Source organism: Mirounga angustirostris, unplaced genomic scaffold, assembly GCF_029215605.1.
Source record: "Mirounga angustirostris isolate CCGP_5_RB_7025 unplaced genomic scaffold, mMirAng1.0.hap1 SCAF_10, whole genome shotgun sequence".
Taxonomy (NCBI): Eukaryota; Metazoa; Chordata; class Mammalia; order Carnivora; family Phocidae; genus Mirounga; species Mirounga angustirostris.
The window spans coordinates 73,390,467-73,408,243 of record NW_026991718.1 but is presented as its reverse complement, the minus strand read 5'-3'; the positions used below and the strand labels follow the sequence as shown (position 1 = coordinate 73,408,243).

General features: G+C 38.1%; 1 protein-coding gene across 3 annotated transcripts in view; it reads right to left on the bottom strand.

Annotated features, from left to right (window-relative positions):
* The window catches only part of SRBD1 (S1 RNA binding domain 1), a 198,575-nt gene that overhangs the window by 166,774 nt on the left and 14,024 nt on the right, over nt 1-17,777 (bottom strand). For all 3 annotated transcript variants that reach the window (XM_045885069.2, XM_045885070.3, XM_054509890.2), the window contains exons 4-7: nt 15,346-15,711; nt 5,173-5,339; nt 3,199-3,316; nt 2,006-2,144 (exon numbers count right to left, since the gene is read on the bottom strand). In XM_045885069.2, the coding sequence (XP_045741025.1) occupies nt 2,006-2,144; nt 3,199-3,316; nt 5,173-5,339; nt 15,346-15,711 (790 nt within the window). The remainder of the gene's footprint in view (nt 1-2,005; nt 2,145-3,198; nt 3,317-5,172; nt 5,340-15,345; nt 15,712-17,777) is intronic.

Here is a 17,777-nt window from a genome sequence, read left to right as displayed (position 1 = left end):
AACAACATGGGGATATTCTGAAAATTCTAGGATGTAGTTCATCTGTGGCATGTATATCTTTTTGATTCAGACCAAATTCTTATTGGTCTGTGGCAAGTAAGAAGTGTCTTCCACTTCACACTGAAATAGCTGGTTTCTTAAATATTTCTCTGAGAAATGATGGGAATGATGAAAATACATCTTTAGAAAAATAAGAGAATTGAGGATGATCATGAGTATGTGTATAGCCCAAGAAATGAGGGGACAGAGAAAAGAAAAACACAATCCAAGCAAACTTTAAAAACCAGTATCTAGCTTGTTTGGAATTAATTGTAATTCTTTGACATTTATAATCAGAGTAAAAGAAAGAGGGAATAAAGCAAACAGGAAGTTCAATATATGTGCTAGTACTACTGTAACTGCACTGAGCCCTGACTGAGCCCCATTAACAGAAGTATCACTAAGTGTCCATCACCATGTAGTTCATGAGCATCACCATATATGGCCATGCAAAGAGACAGAGTTATCAAACCCACCCAGTAGGAACTCAGTATATGTGCAAACTAAGGAAAACTTGGTAATAAAGGAGGTGAAAAGGAACAGAAATCGATCATTAAAGAGTAAGAACAGACAAACCTTTATGCACCTGACATTTTGAAAACTCCAATATTTGATTCTAAGAAAACATATCATCACTGGGGAAGAAAGTTCCTTCTGTGGCTGACCTTAATGCTTGGCTATACAGTCTCAGCTTCTATTAAAACATTAAAATTGCATCATTTGAAAATCTAACTAAAAATACACATTAAAAAATAAATGAGCTTTACTCATTTCGATCCATCTCTAAATTTAATACTTACTTGCTTTTTCTTTTAATTATTGCCATTTTCAAATCAGATATTAAGATGTGTATATTTGTATGTGAATAGATACAGACACTCATCCTTAATTTTTTATTTGCAAACTCACATTGCTGAATAGTTTAAAATGAATGCAGGTTATAATATGCTAGGATTCCCCATAGTGTAGTACAGAATGTGGATATTCTTATCAGAGACTGCCCCCTATAGACACTTAGGTCTCCTAGCCAAAAGAATAAACAGAAGACCAAAGAAACTAGAATGAGAATAGGACTTAGGAGAGCACCAATCTCCCCATCCTATCCTGTCAGAGCACTCCTGTAAAAAGTCACTCTTGCTCAAAGAGCTCTCACTCTAGGGCTGATTTTGCCAATAAAACCAATGTATCTTGACATGTATCAGTTGTCACTTTCCATGGGTTTCTCTTAGAAATTCTCTCTCCCCTACCCTCCTCCCATCTCACTCTCCTTCTTGTGCACACATACACAAAAGGTTAGAAGATACATTTCAGAAAAAGACCCTCTATTCCTGGAGAGTAGAAGTGTGGAAGCAGGACTTCACTTTATAACTAATATATGTCAGAATTGTTGAGATTAGTATTAAAAAGTAAATATGATTTTTATAATTAAATAAATTTTTAGAAATAGAATCCAAGAAAATATATTTAAAAGAAAATATAGGACATTCTTTATAACCTTGGGACATGAAGAAATTTCTCTAAAAAGAAAAAAAAAAAGCAAGTATCTTAGAGAAAAGATTAGCAAAACTGAAAAGATTAATAAATTAACTATAATAAAATTAAGACCTTCTATTTTCTGTTTATTTAATAGACAGCATAAAGAAAGTGAAAAGAAATTACAAACTGGGAGAAAAGATTTGTAATACATATAACTGGGAAAGAATATCTTAAAAAGTACTTATAAACTAATTAAAAAAAAGAGAAACAACACAATAAAAATGGGCAAAAGACTAGAACAGGCACTTCAAAAGAGGAAGCTGATGCCTAAGAGGAGGTATATGGGGATTTGTTTATTAGAATTATTTATTCTTATATGCTACAATACTCTTGTATAGTCATTACTTAATGAAAAAAATTTTTAAATAGTTTTCAAATTAAAAAAGGAAGAGAAAGAAATAGGGATGATCTCTTAAAGTAAAGCTGGTACCTTTTATATTGGGTCTAATGTAAGATAGCAGATTGAGCTGTCCTGGATTCTCAAGCAGTATCTTGGCTGCTCCTTCTAATCCCAACTGCTTTGCTCTCTGGGCTTTGGTGCCTTTGCTTCCAGTTTTATATGGAGCTGACTAGAAAAAAAAAGTCAGAAAATATACCATATCGTTGTTTTAAAAAGCAAGTCAAAATTAAAACACAAAATCAGAAGACATAGTGGGAATGCTAAAGACATCCTTTTCTCAACCCTTTCCTCTCCCTTCAGAGATGAATTAATACTAACCAGAGACTACTAGCTGTACAAAGATGGTTATTCCTTATGTGATTCTTTAGACTTTTCTATTCACTTCACATTAGGCATTTGTTTGTATTCACTCATCTTAAAAACTCAGTGCCTGGACTGCAAAGACTGTCAGGTCCTCTCCTCAACCCAAGGGAGCTCCTCTAATAGCTGCTGACACACAATGCTTCTACTTCTTAACACACATTCACTCTTCAACCTGAGCCAGTGGGCTTCTCCTCCCACACCTTGCTGAAAGTGGTATCCCAAAGAGGCACAATGATCCCCTAATTACCAAATATACATTTTTCAGTCCTTATCTTGCCAAACCTCCCTGCTACGTTTACTTACTTAACTATTGATCATTACCTCCTTCTAAGACTCTCTTCCCTACAGTCTTCCATGGTGTCATCATCTCCTGATTCTCCTCCTACTTCCCTGACCATTCTTTCCATGTCTCCTCCTTCGGTTTTCCCTTCCTCCACCCATGCTTCAAAAGTTAGTGTTCCTCAATGGTCTATCCTGACTTGTTTACCCATAAACTCTCCCTGAGTGAAATCATCCATTCTCATGGTTTTAAATACCAACTACATGCTGAAGACCCTCACAGCTAGGTCTCCAGCTGAGCACTCTCCCTTAGGTTTCTCAATTCCATAACCTACACTCCTTTGTCTCCCCACTCAACTGGGAATGCCTTGGAGACAAGGACTCTGTATTACCTATCTTAGCAAACCACACAAAAAAGCATTTGATAGATATTTACTGAATAAGCACTTTGTTGAATTAAATAATGATGGCGGATGACTTTAGCTTTTTATTTCCAGATCTTTTTTAACTTTATATAAAAAGATCCAAATCATAATATAATTAGGTAAGTATGATATTAAAAGATTAAAAGAGTTCCTTACCACATGTTCTAGTTCTTCAAAAGTTTTACAGTTCAGCAAGGTTTTTAACAAGCACTCAGACATCTTTCCCTCCTTCTTAATTTTTTGGATTGTACTATGAACCTTCTTTGCAACAGCCCTGAAAATAAAAACTTTTGTAATATACAAGATTTACGTGTCAAAACTTCCTTTTTGAAGCTATCTCAAACTTACAGGAATGTTGTAGTTGAGATAAAAACATTTTCCCCCCTTCTGGACCATTTAAGACTAAGTTACCATTACCCAAATATTTTAGTGCATATTTTCTATAAATAAGAATCTCCTCCTACATAACAATATAGCCATCAAAATCAGGTAATGAATATAGATATATTACTATATTCTAATCCACAGATCTCACCTAAGTTTCACCAACTATTTCAATAATGTCCTTGAAACTGCTCAGAGTCCCAGTCAATGCCCCCACTTACTCAGAGAAATATTCCTCCATTAATATTCAATGTATTTCACTATTAATAGATACCCAGGAAATGAACTCTTTTGAAGTGTTTTTAATAGAAAAAGAAAATAATAGGAATCTTGACATAAAGTTTCTATTTGTCCCCCACACAACCAAATATTATTAGAATATCTTTAATTTTTAATGTAAACTATTCCTGCTTGTTTGTGACACTCTCCTCAATTTCAGATCCCCAAATCCTCAGATTTTCTCCATTACCTTGAATTCAACCAAATAGAAAGCTTACTTCAGAATTTGTAAACTACTGGCCTTCTACATGTGACCTGTAGATGGTTTTGTCTGGCCCAGGAAGTTTTTATATAAAAACTCAGATTACCAGATTCTTTGGGGAAAAAAAAAAAAAAAATAGGACAAGCTGGCAAACTGGGTGGACAAGCCTGCATGTCAGTAATCAGCTGGAATAGATGCTAACCCTCTTATGAGTTAGGATCTCGAGTTTGTATCCCTTAATGCTTGATTATACTACCCTGGGCCTGGAAGACTTAAATCTGAAACCACCTGATTAGCTAATCATTTATACTTCTGGGCTGGCTAATTGATTTTTCTCTCAATGAAATATAACTCTCCACCTATTAGCATCTTAATCCTCCTGGCACTAAAAGAACTTCAACAAAAGGTATAGAAATCCTAGTGAGATGCAGGTTCCTCCCAAATCATAGGAAGATTATTAGGTTGCTTGTAAAAAATAACTTTTAGCACTTTTAGAATGGCTTGAAGGTTAAGATTCTATCCAATTTTAATCAGATCCTTGTCATAGAGTTGAAGAACACACACATTAACAACACAGTGCTTGGCATGTAGGAGATATGCAATAAATACATGAATGGTGAAGAGTGTTTAATAAACTCTACTGAAAAATATAGTTAATCTTACAGTCTTTGCATGCTTATTTCTGAGTTACTACAGTAAGTCCAGAGAAATAATTTTTAAAGGATGCTTTTCATTCTATAACTATACAAAACTTAAAACCCACCAATACCAAATTACCATGCCCTTTAAAAGATCAGAAAAAGGAAATATACATATTTCCCACAAACTCTATACTGCCAAAAAAACTCTCCATTTAGGGACTTCATAGTATTAAGAGGACAGTTTTACATAAGCTATTTAAGATTCAGACTAAAATGTGTTTTTCTCAGTTTCCTTCCTTTGCCATTATGCACAACTATTTCTATGAGAGAATATGACAGTCAAACTCTTAGGCACACACTTTTAAGGCAAACCTCCTTTCTACCCATGCATGCCTGAGCTATTCATAAACACTCCAGCAGAGGGACTCTATACACACCTAAAGAAGTAAAATGGAGCTGACTTCCTCTGTCAGAAGGCGACTACATTCAATTACAATAATTCAAGAAAACAAAACAATGGAACTGTTGAAATAAGCTGTCATTCACTTCCTCACTGTTTCTCCTCACTGGCTCTCATGGCCTCTTTCGCCCCCCAGTAGGCTCATCCCTTCCCAGGTTTCTTACCGGAGCTCCTCCAAGGTTTGTCGAACTTCTCTCAAGGAATCAGCATCGAGGTTATTAATAAGCTCTTTTCGATACCGTATAATGAAGGGAATTGTGTTATCATCATTAAAGAGACGAATAATGTTGGCACAAACCCAAAGTTCAATATTAGTTCTCTCAGATAAAACCTGCAAATTAAGGATACTTAGTGATTTAAAATCCTGAAACTTAAATATCTATATTATAATGTATGGTTTAAATATAGAATCAAATAATGTTCTCCAGTCACTTAGAAACACTTGCAGTGATTTAAAAAAAATACATATATATACTGACAATCATAAAATAGTCATTTCACTAATTCAGTAAAATAAAATCAAAGCCACTCTGTAATCATTCAAATTCTACAGGGCTCAATAAGACACATTTTTCACCTCTCAAGATTAGCAGCAAAGTCAAGGAGTTGGTAACTCATTATGTTGACATGTGTCAACATATGACACAGTGTTGTCTCACTGCTAGTGAGAAAGTGCAATGGTATAACCTCTGGAGGAAGAACAATTTGGCAGTATCTATCAAAATTTATAATGCATAAACTCTTTGACCCAGCAATTCCACTCCTCAGAATTTACCCTGATATATTCATACTCCTGGAAAATGATATTATTTATAGTGATATCTTTTGAAGAACTTTTTCCAGTATGGAAAAGTCAGCAAAAACGTAAGTCCATAATGGGAAACTGGTAAATAAATCATGATACTATAAGAGTAGAATGTATACCATGCAACTAATCTTATGTGAAATGATATGGAATGACTCACAAGACCTAGGAACATGGCTTACTTTCAGAAAAGGTAATTGATTGGATGGTTAAGGATAGGAAGACTCTTCTGTATCTTTTGATTTTCATATCATACACATATACTACATATTTGAAATAATTAGTTCTTTAAAAAAAAAACAAATCTATAGGTTTCAGGAGAATGTACATGTAAGCAGAAAAGTTTAGGGAAGTCAGCCTGAAGAAGAGAAAGAAGGAAAGGCAATTTCAGTAACTGTTCTCAAAACCTTGCAGATTTTTCAAAGTACAGTACAAAAGGTATAAATTTTATTTTTTTTTTAAGATTTTATTTATTTTTTGACAGAGAGAGACAGCAAGAAAGGGAACACAAGCAGGGGGAGTGGGAGAGGGAGAAGCAGGCTTCCCACTGAGCAGGGAGTCCGATGCGGGGCTCCATCCCAGGACCCTGGGATCGTGACCTGAGCCGAAGGCAGACACTCAATGACTGAGCCACCCAAGCGCCCCCATAAATTTTATTATTATTTCAATCTTGATGCCCAAGGTCAGCCAAAACTGGAAGGGGAAAAAAAAACCAGAAAAATCACTAAGGAATTATCAAAATCAACTAATTAACAAAATCAAGTCAATATATAAAATAGAGTGAATTTCAAAACTACAGGTGAAATAAGAGGCTGAAATCCAGAGATTATCAAGGGAGGATACTCTCATTCTTCTGGCCATCTTAAATCCTGAGGCCTACATCTTATCACGTTTTGATGCATTAATACCATCTCTCTGGTGAGTGAGAACGTTAACTTCATATCTCCAGCGCTGGCTCTCTTCCACATGAGCTCCAGACTCATTTAGACAACTACCTGAGATATTTATTCTCTTGAAAACATAATGGGCATCTCAAACTTGGCTTTGCAAAGTGTTCTTCCTCTCAGACTTATTCCTTCTCCAGTTTTCCCCCTTATTATGTCCAAACAGCAGTTCAAGCCAGAAAACTAAGTCTAACTCTTTCGTTTCATTCAACTCTTAAATCCACTCTATCACAAGAACTAATTAACTCTAGCTATAAAATATTTCTGTAGTCTCTTACTGTTCTTCATTTCTTCCTCCCCATACCTGTCTAGTTCAAGCCAGGATTACTCAACAGCCTGTAACTATTCTTCTTGCACCCACTCCAATCCCATCTATTCCAGTCTCCGTGAACAAACAAGGATTATTTTTTTAAAATGTATATTGGGCGCTTGGGTGGCTCAGTGGGTTAAGTGTCCAACTCTTGATTTCAGCTCAGGTCATGATCTTAGGATCGTGAAATTGAGCCCCACATCGGGCTCCATGCTCAGCGGTGAGTCTGCCTGATGTTCTCTCTCTCTCTCTCCCTCCCCATCTGCCCCACCCCCCTGCTTGCATGCATGCACACACACAGGCTCTCTCTCTTAAATAAATAAATCTTAAAAAAAAAAAAAGGATAAAATGTATATTGAATCATGTCACTTGACTAGTTAAAACCTTTTAATGATTTCCCATTGCATTTAGAATCTAAACTCCTTACCACAACCCAAAAAACATCAGCCTCCTGCCAACCTCATCTTATCTAGTCTTCCCCTCATTAGAAGCCAGCCCCAGGGGCGCCTGTGTGGCTCAGTCGGTTAAGCGTCTGCCTTCAGCTCAGGTCATGATCCCGGGGTCCTGGGACCTCAGTGGGGAGTCTGCCTCTCCCTCTCCCTCTGCTGCTCCCCCTGCTTGTGCTCTCTCTCTGTCTCTCTGTCAGTTAAATTAAAAAAAAAAAAAAAAAGCCAGCCCCAATGACTTCCTCTTAGTTCCTAAAACAAGCCCAGCTGTTTCCCTCTTTAGAGGCCTTCCTGAGGTTGCTCTATCATTCAGAAATGCTGCTCTTGCTTGTTATCTTCCCTGACCCCTCCAAAATCAGATTCAGTAGTATTTTCTCAAACTGGTACCTCTTCCTATTTCTTATTCCAACCAACATCATCTTCTACCACAGAAATCCTCAGGGATATTATAGCTACCTCCTCCAACACCATCTTCCTACCATGTAGCAGCTATATACCTTAAGAGTACTTGACCTCAACTCCACCTCCACAGCATTTTGTTCAGTATCCAACTGTTTTATCATTAACAGCCAGAGTGTGGCCAGAAAGATTGGTACAGTCAGCATGAAGCTCAAGATTTGGGTTGAAACTCTGGACAGTTTCTTCTAGAGAAACATGGTTTGTACACATAGATTCTTAAAAGCTGAGGATGGCAGTGCTAAGAGAATCCTGGAAAGATTGTGTCAGTGCACTGATCAAACTTTTCCTGTTACAGAGGTCAAGAAATATCCTTCATTGCGTAAGCTAGTTCGAGACGGGTTTTCTCTTACTGCAACCAAAAGCATTCTAGTCAATGTCCTCAGTATCACTGTGTGTTCCCTATCATGACCAGCTAATCTGTCACCAAGGAAGCAAACTGAACTTCTAAAATGTCTGTTCTTTCCCCTCAAGTTCCCTTTCTGCTAATATCATCTTTTATCTGAACCACAGAGCAGTTTTGTTTTCTATGTTTTCCACCCAGCTTCTCTGCATTACTGATTACATTTTTAAAACACAGATATAAATTGGGTATTTTTTCTCTTTTTCTTCTTCTAAACACAAGTTCCAATGACTTTTATCTACATACTGGTAAAAGTTCAACCACCGTGGCATAGTTTTAAAATCTCTTCCTAAGTGTGGTTCCAAATTGCACTGTCTTAAAGGAGTAAACAATCTAGAAGGGAAGGCAAATGTTAATGCAATTAAGTACAAATAAAACAGGATGTGCCAGTGATATACTGTTTTCAGAGAAAAGAAAGGTCTCCCAGGAGTAATCAAGGAAGGCTTCCTACAGCGGTAGCATTTCAGCTGGCCCTGGAAAGATAGGCAAGATTCTAAAAGACAGATATGAAAAATGAAAATGACCAAATGCTCATCATTTTGGAACTGTGTGATTGTTAAGAGAAACCCATGGGTTCCCACTATCCTAAACTACCTCAGCTACTGTTAACTGAAAGGGGCTCAAACATAGCCCAAGATCCACATTTGGGTCGTACGTGGTCCTAACAAATCCAGAAGCATCATATGTGTTAAGGGAGTGTATACTGCTGCTTATGTAGATTTGCTCCTTGAAATTAAAGACAACAAAACTCCATATAAGCAGTCTCCACTTTTGGGTCTCCAAATCATCCAATTCCTTCTGTCTTTAGTCAAATGTTTATTTTAGCTCATATTATATGCCAACAACTATATCAAGCCAGTGAAAATGAAATGTAAAATACCAAGACTCTCTTCCCAAGGAGCTTACAAGCTAGAAAGAAGAAAGACAGACAAGTAGTTAAAATATATTGTGATCTGTACTCTGACAGAAGTACATATAGACTGTTTCAAGAACACATGGGAGGTAGAAACATCTAATTCTGCAGCGATGGAAAAGCAACAAAGAGAATGAAGGTACCTCCAGGCAGCCAAACAGGGACAGGAATTCCACGAAGAAAGAACAGCATATCAAAAACCACTGATGAGAAACCACTGCACATTTTTTAAATTGTTGTAAGTTCAGCAATGATAAAATGTACAAGGGGTGTTGAGATGAGGTGAGAAATGGAAAGGTGGATAGAGCTAGATGGTGAATTCCATGTAGTTTGAACTTTATTCTATACTCAATATTAAGCCACTCAGTGACGATCTGCTCATTACTTAATTTCAGCGGTTGAGTCAACCTCCCTGTGCAAATCCCTGTGACATTTTACAAATCAGTGAGATCTGTGGACTAGAGAAAGTGGCTCACAGCGTGTGGTCCTCAAACCAGTAGCATAAGCATCACCTGGGAACTTGTCAGAAATGCAAATTCTTGAGCCCCACCCAGATCCACTTAAGAAGAACCTCTGGAGTAGGGCCCAGATATCTATGTTTCAGAAAATGAGGCGCACAACAAAGATATAACTAAAAGAGCTAAAAGCAGAGATCAAACCTTAGGGATGGGTAAGGGTTCAGGCCAGAGAACTACTATAGTTTTTACTTTTAAGCTATTCACACTTATTACTATAATATTATTTATAATTAACTGGTTAGGAATGAGAGTAAGTAAAAAGGAAGGCAGTCTCAAGATTTTTTTCAACGCTAACACTTAAATAAGAGAAGCAGTTTTTGTGACTGTTGTTTGAAGCTAACACTTGTATAGAGTTTATTATGTTCCAAACACTTTCACATATTCAGTATTAACTCAAACTATATGACATAGGTATTATTACTCACATTTTATAGATAGGAAAACTAAGGCCCAGAAAAGTTAATTGCCCAAAGTCCCACAAGCTACATTACCTTTTCAAAAATTTGATTTGTGTGCAAAGCAAGATGATTTTTTTTAGGCAAAAATACAAATTAAACAAAGAGCCTCACTTCTCTTCCTGAATCCCACTGCAGATGAAACATGGTGCCTTCATACTGCCCTCTGGTGTCTAAAACTGCCAACAAAATGGCCTTCTCCCAAAGTGTCCTGAGATTTACTCCTCCAATCTATATTCCCGTTCCCTTAAAAAAGAAAATATCTGAGTATCAACAAACTATAGCCTTAATCATCCTGGCAGCATCTATATTTTAAAAGAACTAAAATTAAATTAAATTCTACTCTAATGAATAGAATTGAGAGAGAGAATTTTCTACTCAAAGTCATTTCCCAATCAGCAGTTTGACACCTCCTTTCTCAAAAGCTTTTGATTCCTGCTGTTCTCTTTATCCCTGCCTATTTATTTTATTACTTATTTTATCACACATAGAAGCTTCCTTAAAGCTTTTCCTGCAAAAGGAAAAACTAGGCTGTCAGAAGTCAGAAGAGTGGTTAAAAGAAAGAGGACAGGAAATTGGAAAACCATATAAAGGGGATTGTAGGGTGCTGGTAAGGTTCTGTTTCTTGATCTGGAAGCTTATTACTTTCGAACATTCATGAGCTATATATACTTCAAAATAGTATATATACTTCAAAATAGAAGTATATATACTTTCCCTCATTAGAAGCCAGCCCCAGGGGCGCCTGGGTGGCTCAGTTGGTTAAGCATCTGCCTTCGGCTTGGGTCATGATCCCAGGGAGCGAGTCGCACACCGGGCTCCCTGCTCAGCGGGGAGCCTGTTTCTCCCTCTGCCTGCCGCTCCCCCTGCTTGTGCTCTTTCTCTCTCTGACAAATAAATAAAATCTTAAAAAAAAAAAAAAAAAAGATGTTTTTTAAAGCCCATAACAATACCAGCTAAATCATAAAAACAAAAAGGGCTAATCCAATTGTTTTACTTAATCCCTCCTGGAACAAACAGGTAACCTAATGGGTGGTGTGTGCTTATATACAGAAGTGCAGTGAGAAAGCCAACTCAGACACACTCACCTCCCTCCAGTCCCACTTCTTTCCCCAACTTTGTCATCCCATGGTCACATCATTCCCCATCATCTCTTGCAAGAAAAATGGCTAATAAAGAGGGTTTTGCTTGCTTTTCCTCTCTAATTTGGCAAACTTTACTAACATATATGTGGCTACTCCACTCCTATATTCCCAGCCCCCTCAAAATAAAGAGACTCTAACAGCAATCACCATTTTGAAGCATTTAATTTTCTCAAAAACTGGTTGTAGCTAGTTACCTCTTCAAATTCTAAAAAAGGTCATGGTATTTGTATCATTATTTGCATAAATATATAATGTTTTTTAACGAAAACTAGTTTCTGATAGCAACCACACAATTGCAGTTTGGGGAAAAGGGCTGAAGAATAGGTTGCTTCTGCTCAAGGGACCTGGAAATTCCCAAAGCCTGAGTAAGAAATGGACACAAAGTTTGTTTATACATAAAGTCTGTAAGTAACCTAAGTACTTAAGTATTGGCAATGCAGTTTTCCCTCCCCAAACAAGATGGTAATGTTCCTGAAAAACCAGTCGACTTTTCAGAGTTGAGAAACACACCATGAAGGGAAAAACAGAGGCTCATGATGACATGGTGGACAGGGGCTATGGGGAACAGCACATAAAATGAAAGAAATAGGGCTGCCTCGGTGGCTCAGTCGTTAAGAGTCTGCCTTCGGCTTGGGTCATGATCCCAGGATCCTGGGATGGAGCCTGGCATCAGGCTCCCTGCTCAGCGGGAGCCTGCTTCTCTCTCTCCCACTCCCCCGCTTGTGTTCCCTTCTCTCGCTGTCTCTCTCTCTGTCAAATAAATAAATAAAATCCTTAAAAAAAAAAAAAAGAAGGAAATAGAAATGACATTTCGCACATGATCAATTAGTAATGATTTAACAATTAATTTCCATTGACAATTCCTTACTAACTAGGTATCTTTCAGGATTTCCCCAAAGAACTTGGCCACATATTTTGTTTTGTGGCAGGTAATAAGCATATCACAGACATTTCAATGAGTCTGCTCCTCATCCAATGGGTCAAGGCTCTTCTGACTGTTGGACTCAGCACTGGTGACTCTCCCTCTTCTTAGTCTCCTCTCCCCTAACACCTGCCACTGCTGTCCACCATGTTTGGAAGCAGGAATGCAGTGCCAAGATAAAATTATTCTCTGCTGTTTACGGGGGGAATAAGAAAGGAATGGAAAAGAAATTCACATATACCACAAGAATTGTCTGAAAAAGTAACGCAAGGTTGGACAAGGAGGACTGCATCTGGTTAAACAAAAAAACCCAAATGCAAATCACACCTAAAGTTCCCCGGGCAACCCCTAAAGCCATCTAGAAAATGCTGAGCTTACTAGTTGTCAGGGTGCCCGGTGAAAGTGGCAGCTGTAGCAGCCATTTCTCCCAACTCACAAGCAAGGAGTGCCAGATTCCAAGAGCAGGATTGTTTGAACTGTCAAAAAATCCCTTCCAGGAAGGAGGAGGAGGAGGAGGAGAAAACAACTTCCTCAAGTCCTCATGGTTTTCCAATTTCTGGTTCAAGGCCTTTGGGAGCCTTGATCACACTTCGTCCCTTCCATTCTTTGAAAGACCCCTGTGTCCTTGGTAATAAACTCTTTTCTGTTTCAGATTATTAGAAGCATGTTTCTATTACTTATAACCAAGAGATAATGGGCTAAGTAGGACCATTTTCATCGCTTTCTCTGTTACACAGATTAGGGGATGGGTGTGAAGCAAAGGGTCACAGAGTAAGGAGCCCTTAACTTTGAAGAACTTATCTCTGCATTTCAAGAGACTTCATGGTCTCTGAAACCTTCTTTCCTCCCTCCTGCTGACTGTCCACTACTAGAAGCAGATCTATGTCAACAGCAGAGACATAAGCTTTTAAGTGTTAGTCAAAGGAAAGGGAAGTGGGACACATCCATCTGTTCCTGTGAGTCTGGAATGGAACTAAGCAAGGGGTCTGCATTTTAAGAAAGCCTTCAGGTGAATCTGATGCAGATGGTATATGAATCATCCTTTTAAAACATGACCTTCTAAGGGGGTGGAGGGTAGGGAGAAAAAGTAAAAAACAAACAAAAAAAAAACATGTCCTTGTAGACCTAAGTGAATAAAGAAAAAGATGGTATAGAAAGGAGCCTAATGATACATTGCTTCTCCAAGAAACTTTGGACTGTTCAGTTCAGGAACAAGGATGAGAAGAAAGTTCTGAGGCAACATTCTACTCTTTCGTGGGCCAGAGAAAAGAAAAATCATAATTAAAAAATAATGGTGATGTTCTACTAATAGGTAACAGAAGAGACAACATGGGGAAAAAAAAATTCCTCTGAAGAAAAAGGTAACGCACAGCTAGTCCCAGACTGAGAAGTAGTATTTGGAGCAAGCAGAGGCCCCGGGCTCTAAGCAGTAATTCACAGAAGGGGAAGGAGTACCCATCAGAATCACCATAAGACAGACAAGAGGAAGGGAGGTCACACGCATCTACCCTGAGAGGCACTACCATAATTAAGTTTGAAACGTTCCCAGTGTGTGTTGGCACAGACAAAAGGTTGAGAATCACCATTTAAAAATCACTTTTCCGGGGCGCCTGGGTGGCTCAGTTGGTTAAGCGACTGCCTTCGGCTCAGGTCATGATCCTGGAGTCCCTGGCTCGAGTCCCTCATCGGGCTCCCTGCTCAGCAAGGAATCTGCTTCTCCCTCTGACCCTCCCCCCTCTCATGTGCTCTCTCTCTCATTCTCTCTGTCAAATAAATAAATAAAATCTTAAAAAAATAAATAAATAAATAAATAAATAATAAATAAATAAATAAAAATCACTTTTCCGGTCTTCTCTGCCATCCCTAAAGCCAACCAAGAAATTGGGAGAAATCCAAGGCAGCTCAAGTTGGAATTCAGATAGACTTTTCCTAAGAAATTTCTAGACCTTGTTTACAGTATATTACAACATTACTTTAAGAATTAGAGCTGTACTAAGGCCAATGTCCCAATCACTCACACTACTTTTATAAGGAAATACAGTCCAAGTTCAAAACAAAACCTTCACAATGAACTTATGAGGGCCCAGTCTGTTAGTGTAATCTCTCTATAGACTCATGTTCACCAAAACACCATGGCAGAGACCCACCTCACCTGAGGTCAAAGCTCTTAGCTCAAGAGCTGATGATGAGCTATAATATGAAACAGCATACCTAGGATAGGAACCAGTGGCCAAAGCCTCCAGAAATCACTGGCAAAAGATGTCCATCGACAGATGAATGGATAAAGAAGATGTGGTGTATATATACAATGGAATATTATGCAGCGATCAAAAGGAATGAAATCTTGCCATTTGCAACGACGTGGATAGAACTGGAGGGTATTATGCTCAGCGAAGTAAGTCAATCAGAGAAAGACATGTATCATATGATCTCACTGATATGAGGAATTCTTAATCTCAGAAAGCAAACTGAGGGTTGCTGGAGTGGTGGGGGTAGGAGGCATAGGGTGGCTGGGTGATAGACATTGGGGAGGGTATGTGCTATGGTAAGCACTGTGAATTGTAAGACTGTTGAATCACAGACCTGTACCTCTGAAACAAATAATACATTATATGTTAAAAAAAAAGAAGAAGATAGTAGGAAGGGAAAAATGAAGGGGGGGAAATTGGGAGGGGGAGACAAACCATGAGAGACTATGGACTCTGAGAAACAAACTGAGGGTTCTAGAGGGGTGGGGGTGGGGGGATAGGTTAGCCGGGTGATGGGTATTAAAGAGGGCATGTATTGAATGGAGCACTGGGTATTATACGCAAACAATGAATCATGGAACACTACATCAAAAACTAATGATGTAATGTATGGTGATTAACATAATAAAATAAAATAAGAAAAAAAAAAAGAAAGAAATCACTGGCAAAACTGAAAAGAGACCTGAAAACTCCCAACCCTTTCTTAGCCAGTGGCACTCCTATCCTAGTCAAAAAGAAAGGAACCCCACAAACTAATATGACTACACATACCTGTACTATGTCCCAGTTCATTTCCACCTCCTCTTTAATGCTGTTGGCATTTGTTGGAAACCTCACAGGCTGCCCCTGAGGACATGTTTCAGTCTTCATTTTCTTTAAAGGGGACTGACCAAATGTAAAGTCATCTTCATTCTCTTCCTTCTTGCATGCACCTTCCCACACGGTGCTCGTGGATGGTGTCTCGGCAGTGTTGACCATGTTGGTTTCTTCATCAACTTTCAGCTTTTTGGTCCTCTGACCCGAAGGTGACTGAGCTGAATTCTTCCGTTTTGTCTTTGCTGTTTTCAGAGTCTTCACGCTATCCAATTTATTTTTCCTGTCTTCCAAATCAACATCAGCAATAGCCACAGAGTTATTCTATCAAACCACAAATAAAACACATGAGAATTAAAAGATAAAAACCGAATGCTCTGGAATATTATTCAGCAATAAAAAGGAACAAATTATTGATACACACAATAACTTGGAAGAATCTCACAGAAACTATGTTGAATGGAGGGGGAAAAAAGCAATTTGCAAAAAGTTACATACCTTATAATTTACATAACATTAATGATTTATGCTTTATATAACAATCCCGAAAAAATTAGTGGTTACTGGGGGGGTCAAGATGGGGGTAAGGGTCCGAAGGGAGGTGGGTGTGGCTACAAAAAGGCAAATACTAGGCAGTACTAGGGATTCTTGTAGTGATGGAACCATTCTGGATGATGGATACACATATGTATACATGTGATAAAATTGTACAGAACTAAACATACAGAAATACACAAATAAATGAATACAAAAAAAACAGAGAAATCTCATAAGATACCTGGATTTTATCAATATAAATATCCTGGTTGTGGTATTTTACTATAGTTGTGTAAAATGCACTATTGGAAGAAATTAAAGGGTACACAATCTCTGTATCATTTTTTATAACTGTGTGTGAATCTATAATTATCTAGAAATAAAAAGTTTCATTTTTTAAAATGAGTAAAGGATAAGTCTACGCATGCTGGAAAAACCAAGATTTAAAACTTGCAATCAAAAGTCAACCCTTTGGGGGAAAAAAGTAACAACTCACACACTCATAAAACTCAACAGACTATACCTGCCACCAATTTATGCAGAAGGCTAGGGAACAGAAAACACAGCATGACAGCAGAGTGGTGTCAGGCATTTTTCTTTAGGAAGAATCTACATAATAGTCCACACTAGTGTCCAGGGGCCACTCTCTCCACCACCCCCACCCCTCATGACAGCACAGGTGTGAAGGAATGACACCTGACATTCATTTTGGCACTGGAGTGGTAAATAACATACAGACGCTACCTGTATGGAGTTTACAATTTCACAAGCTAGCCTGTTTCTGGTTACCTAAGCAGATGCAGATGGCACAAACTCAAATAAAAGAAGAACTCCCAAACTATTCTTCAGTCAAAATTCAATTTTCTCTCCTATCAGGTATTTTTCCAGAATTACTGACTACTGAAAATACTGGGAACTACTATAAAGAGTGTCCCCATCCTAATACCCACCTACCAATACCTAACCTGGAAATGATGTACCTTAGATAGCCCTCTGAGTATTACATTTTTAGCTGAAACATAATGGATAAGAACAGAGATATAAAAATAGAATGACTCCTATGTCCATAAGAGTTGATAAGAACCCGGTCAAATAACTTGATATAGTAAAAGAAAGGTGTCAACCATACAGAGGGCTGTCAGCCATAGAGCGGCAGAAAAAGAGGAACTGTAAAATGCAAAGATGATCAGCATTCTTCTAAGCAATGTACAAGGAAGAGGAAAGCTTAGCAAACAGACTCTGAGTATTTTGGTCCCAATGGTAAGACAGCCCTCCTATGAGATGGATACATCAGACTACCTTAGATTCGTGCATTTAAAACATTTGATGTCATTGTGACAAACATAATGCCTAGACCACAGTAGGCATTCATTAAATCCAATAGAATGGATTTATCTAATTCTCCCAATCTGGATCCATGCTCATCGAGTAAATTTCCGATTCTTATTTAAGTGCCTACTTACTTCAGCCTCTGAGGAGAGACAACACCAGTCAGAAAAAATTTCATGTCCTTGTGATTTGATATAATTATCAAATCATTAATTATTAAATCAGCACTCTGGTTTTACACATCCCTCTTATGAGCACGGCTGAGGTAAAACCACCCATGAGAGATATATTGGTTCCTGAAATGCTGACAAAATCATGTTGCTAACTTAGAAACCCAGTTCCATCACCTACTATCTATTATCCATGAGCAAATCACTTCACGTTTCTTGCCTTGGCTTTCTCATCTATAAAGTTAGGATAGTAATAGCACCTGCCTTGAGGGGCTGTTGTGAGGATTACGTAAGCTCACACAACCGAAATGTTGAACATGTTGCCTGGCTGCTGATAAGCACTAAAACATCTGC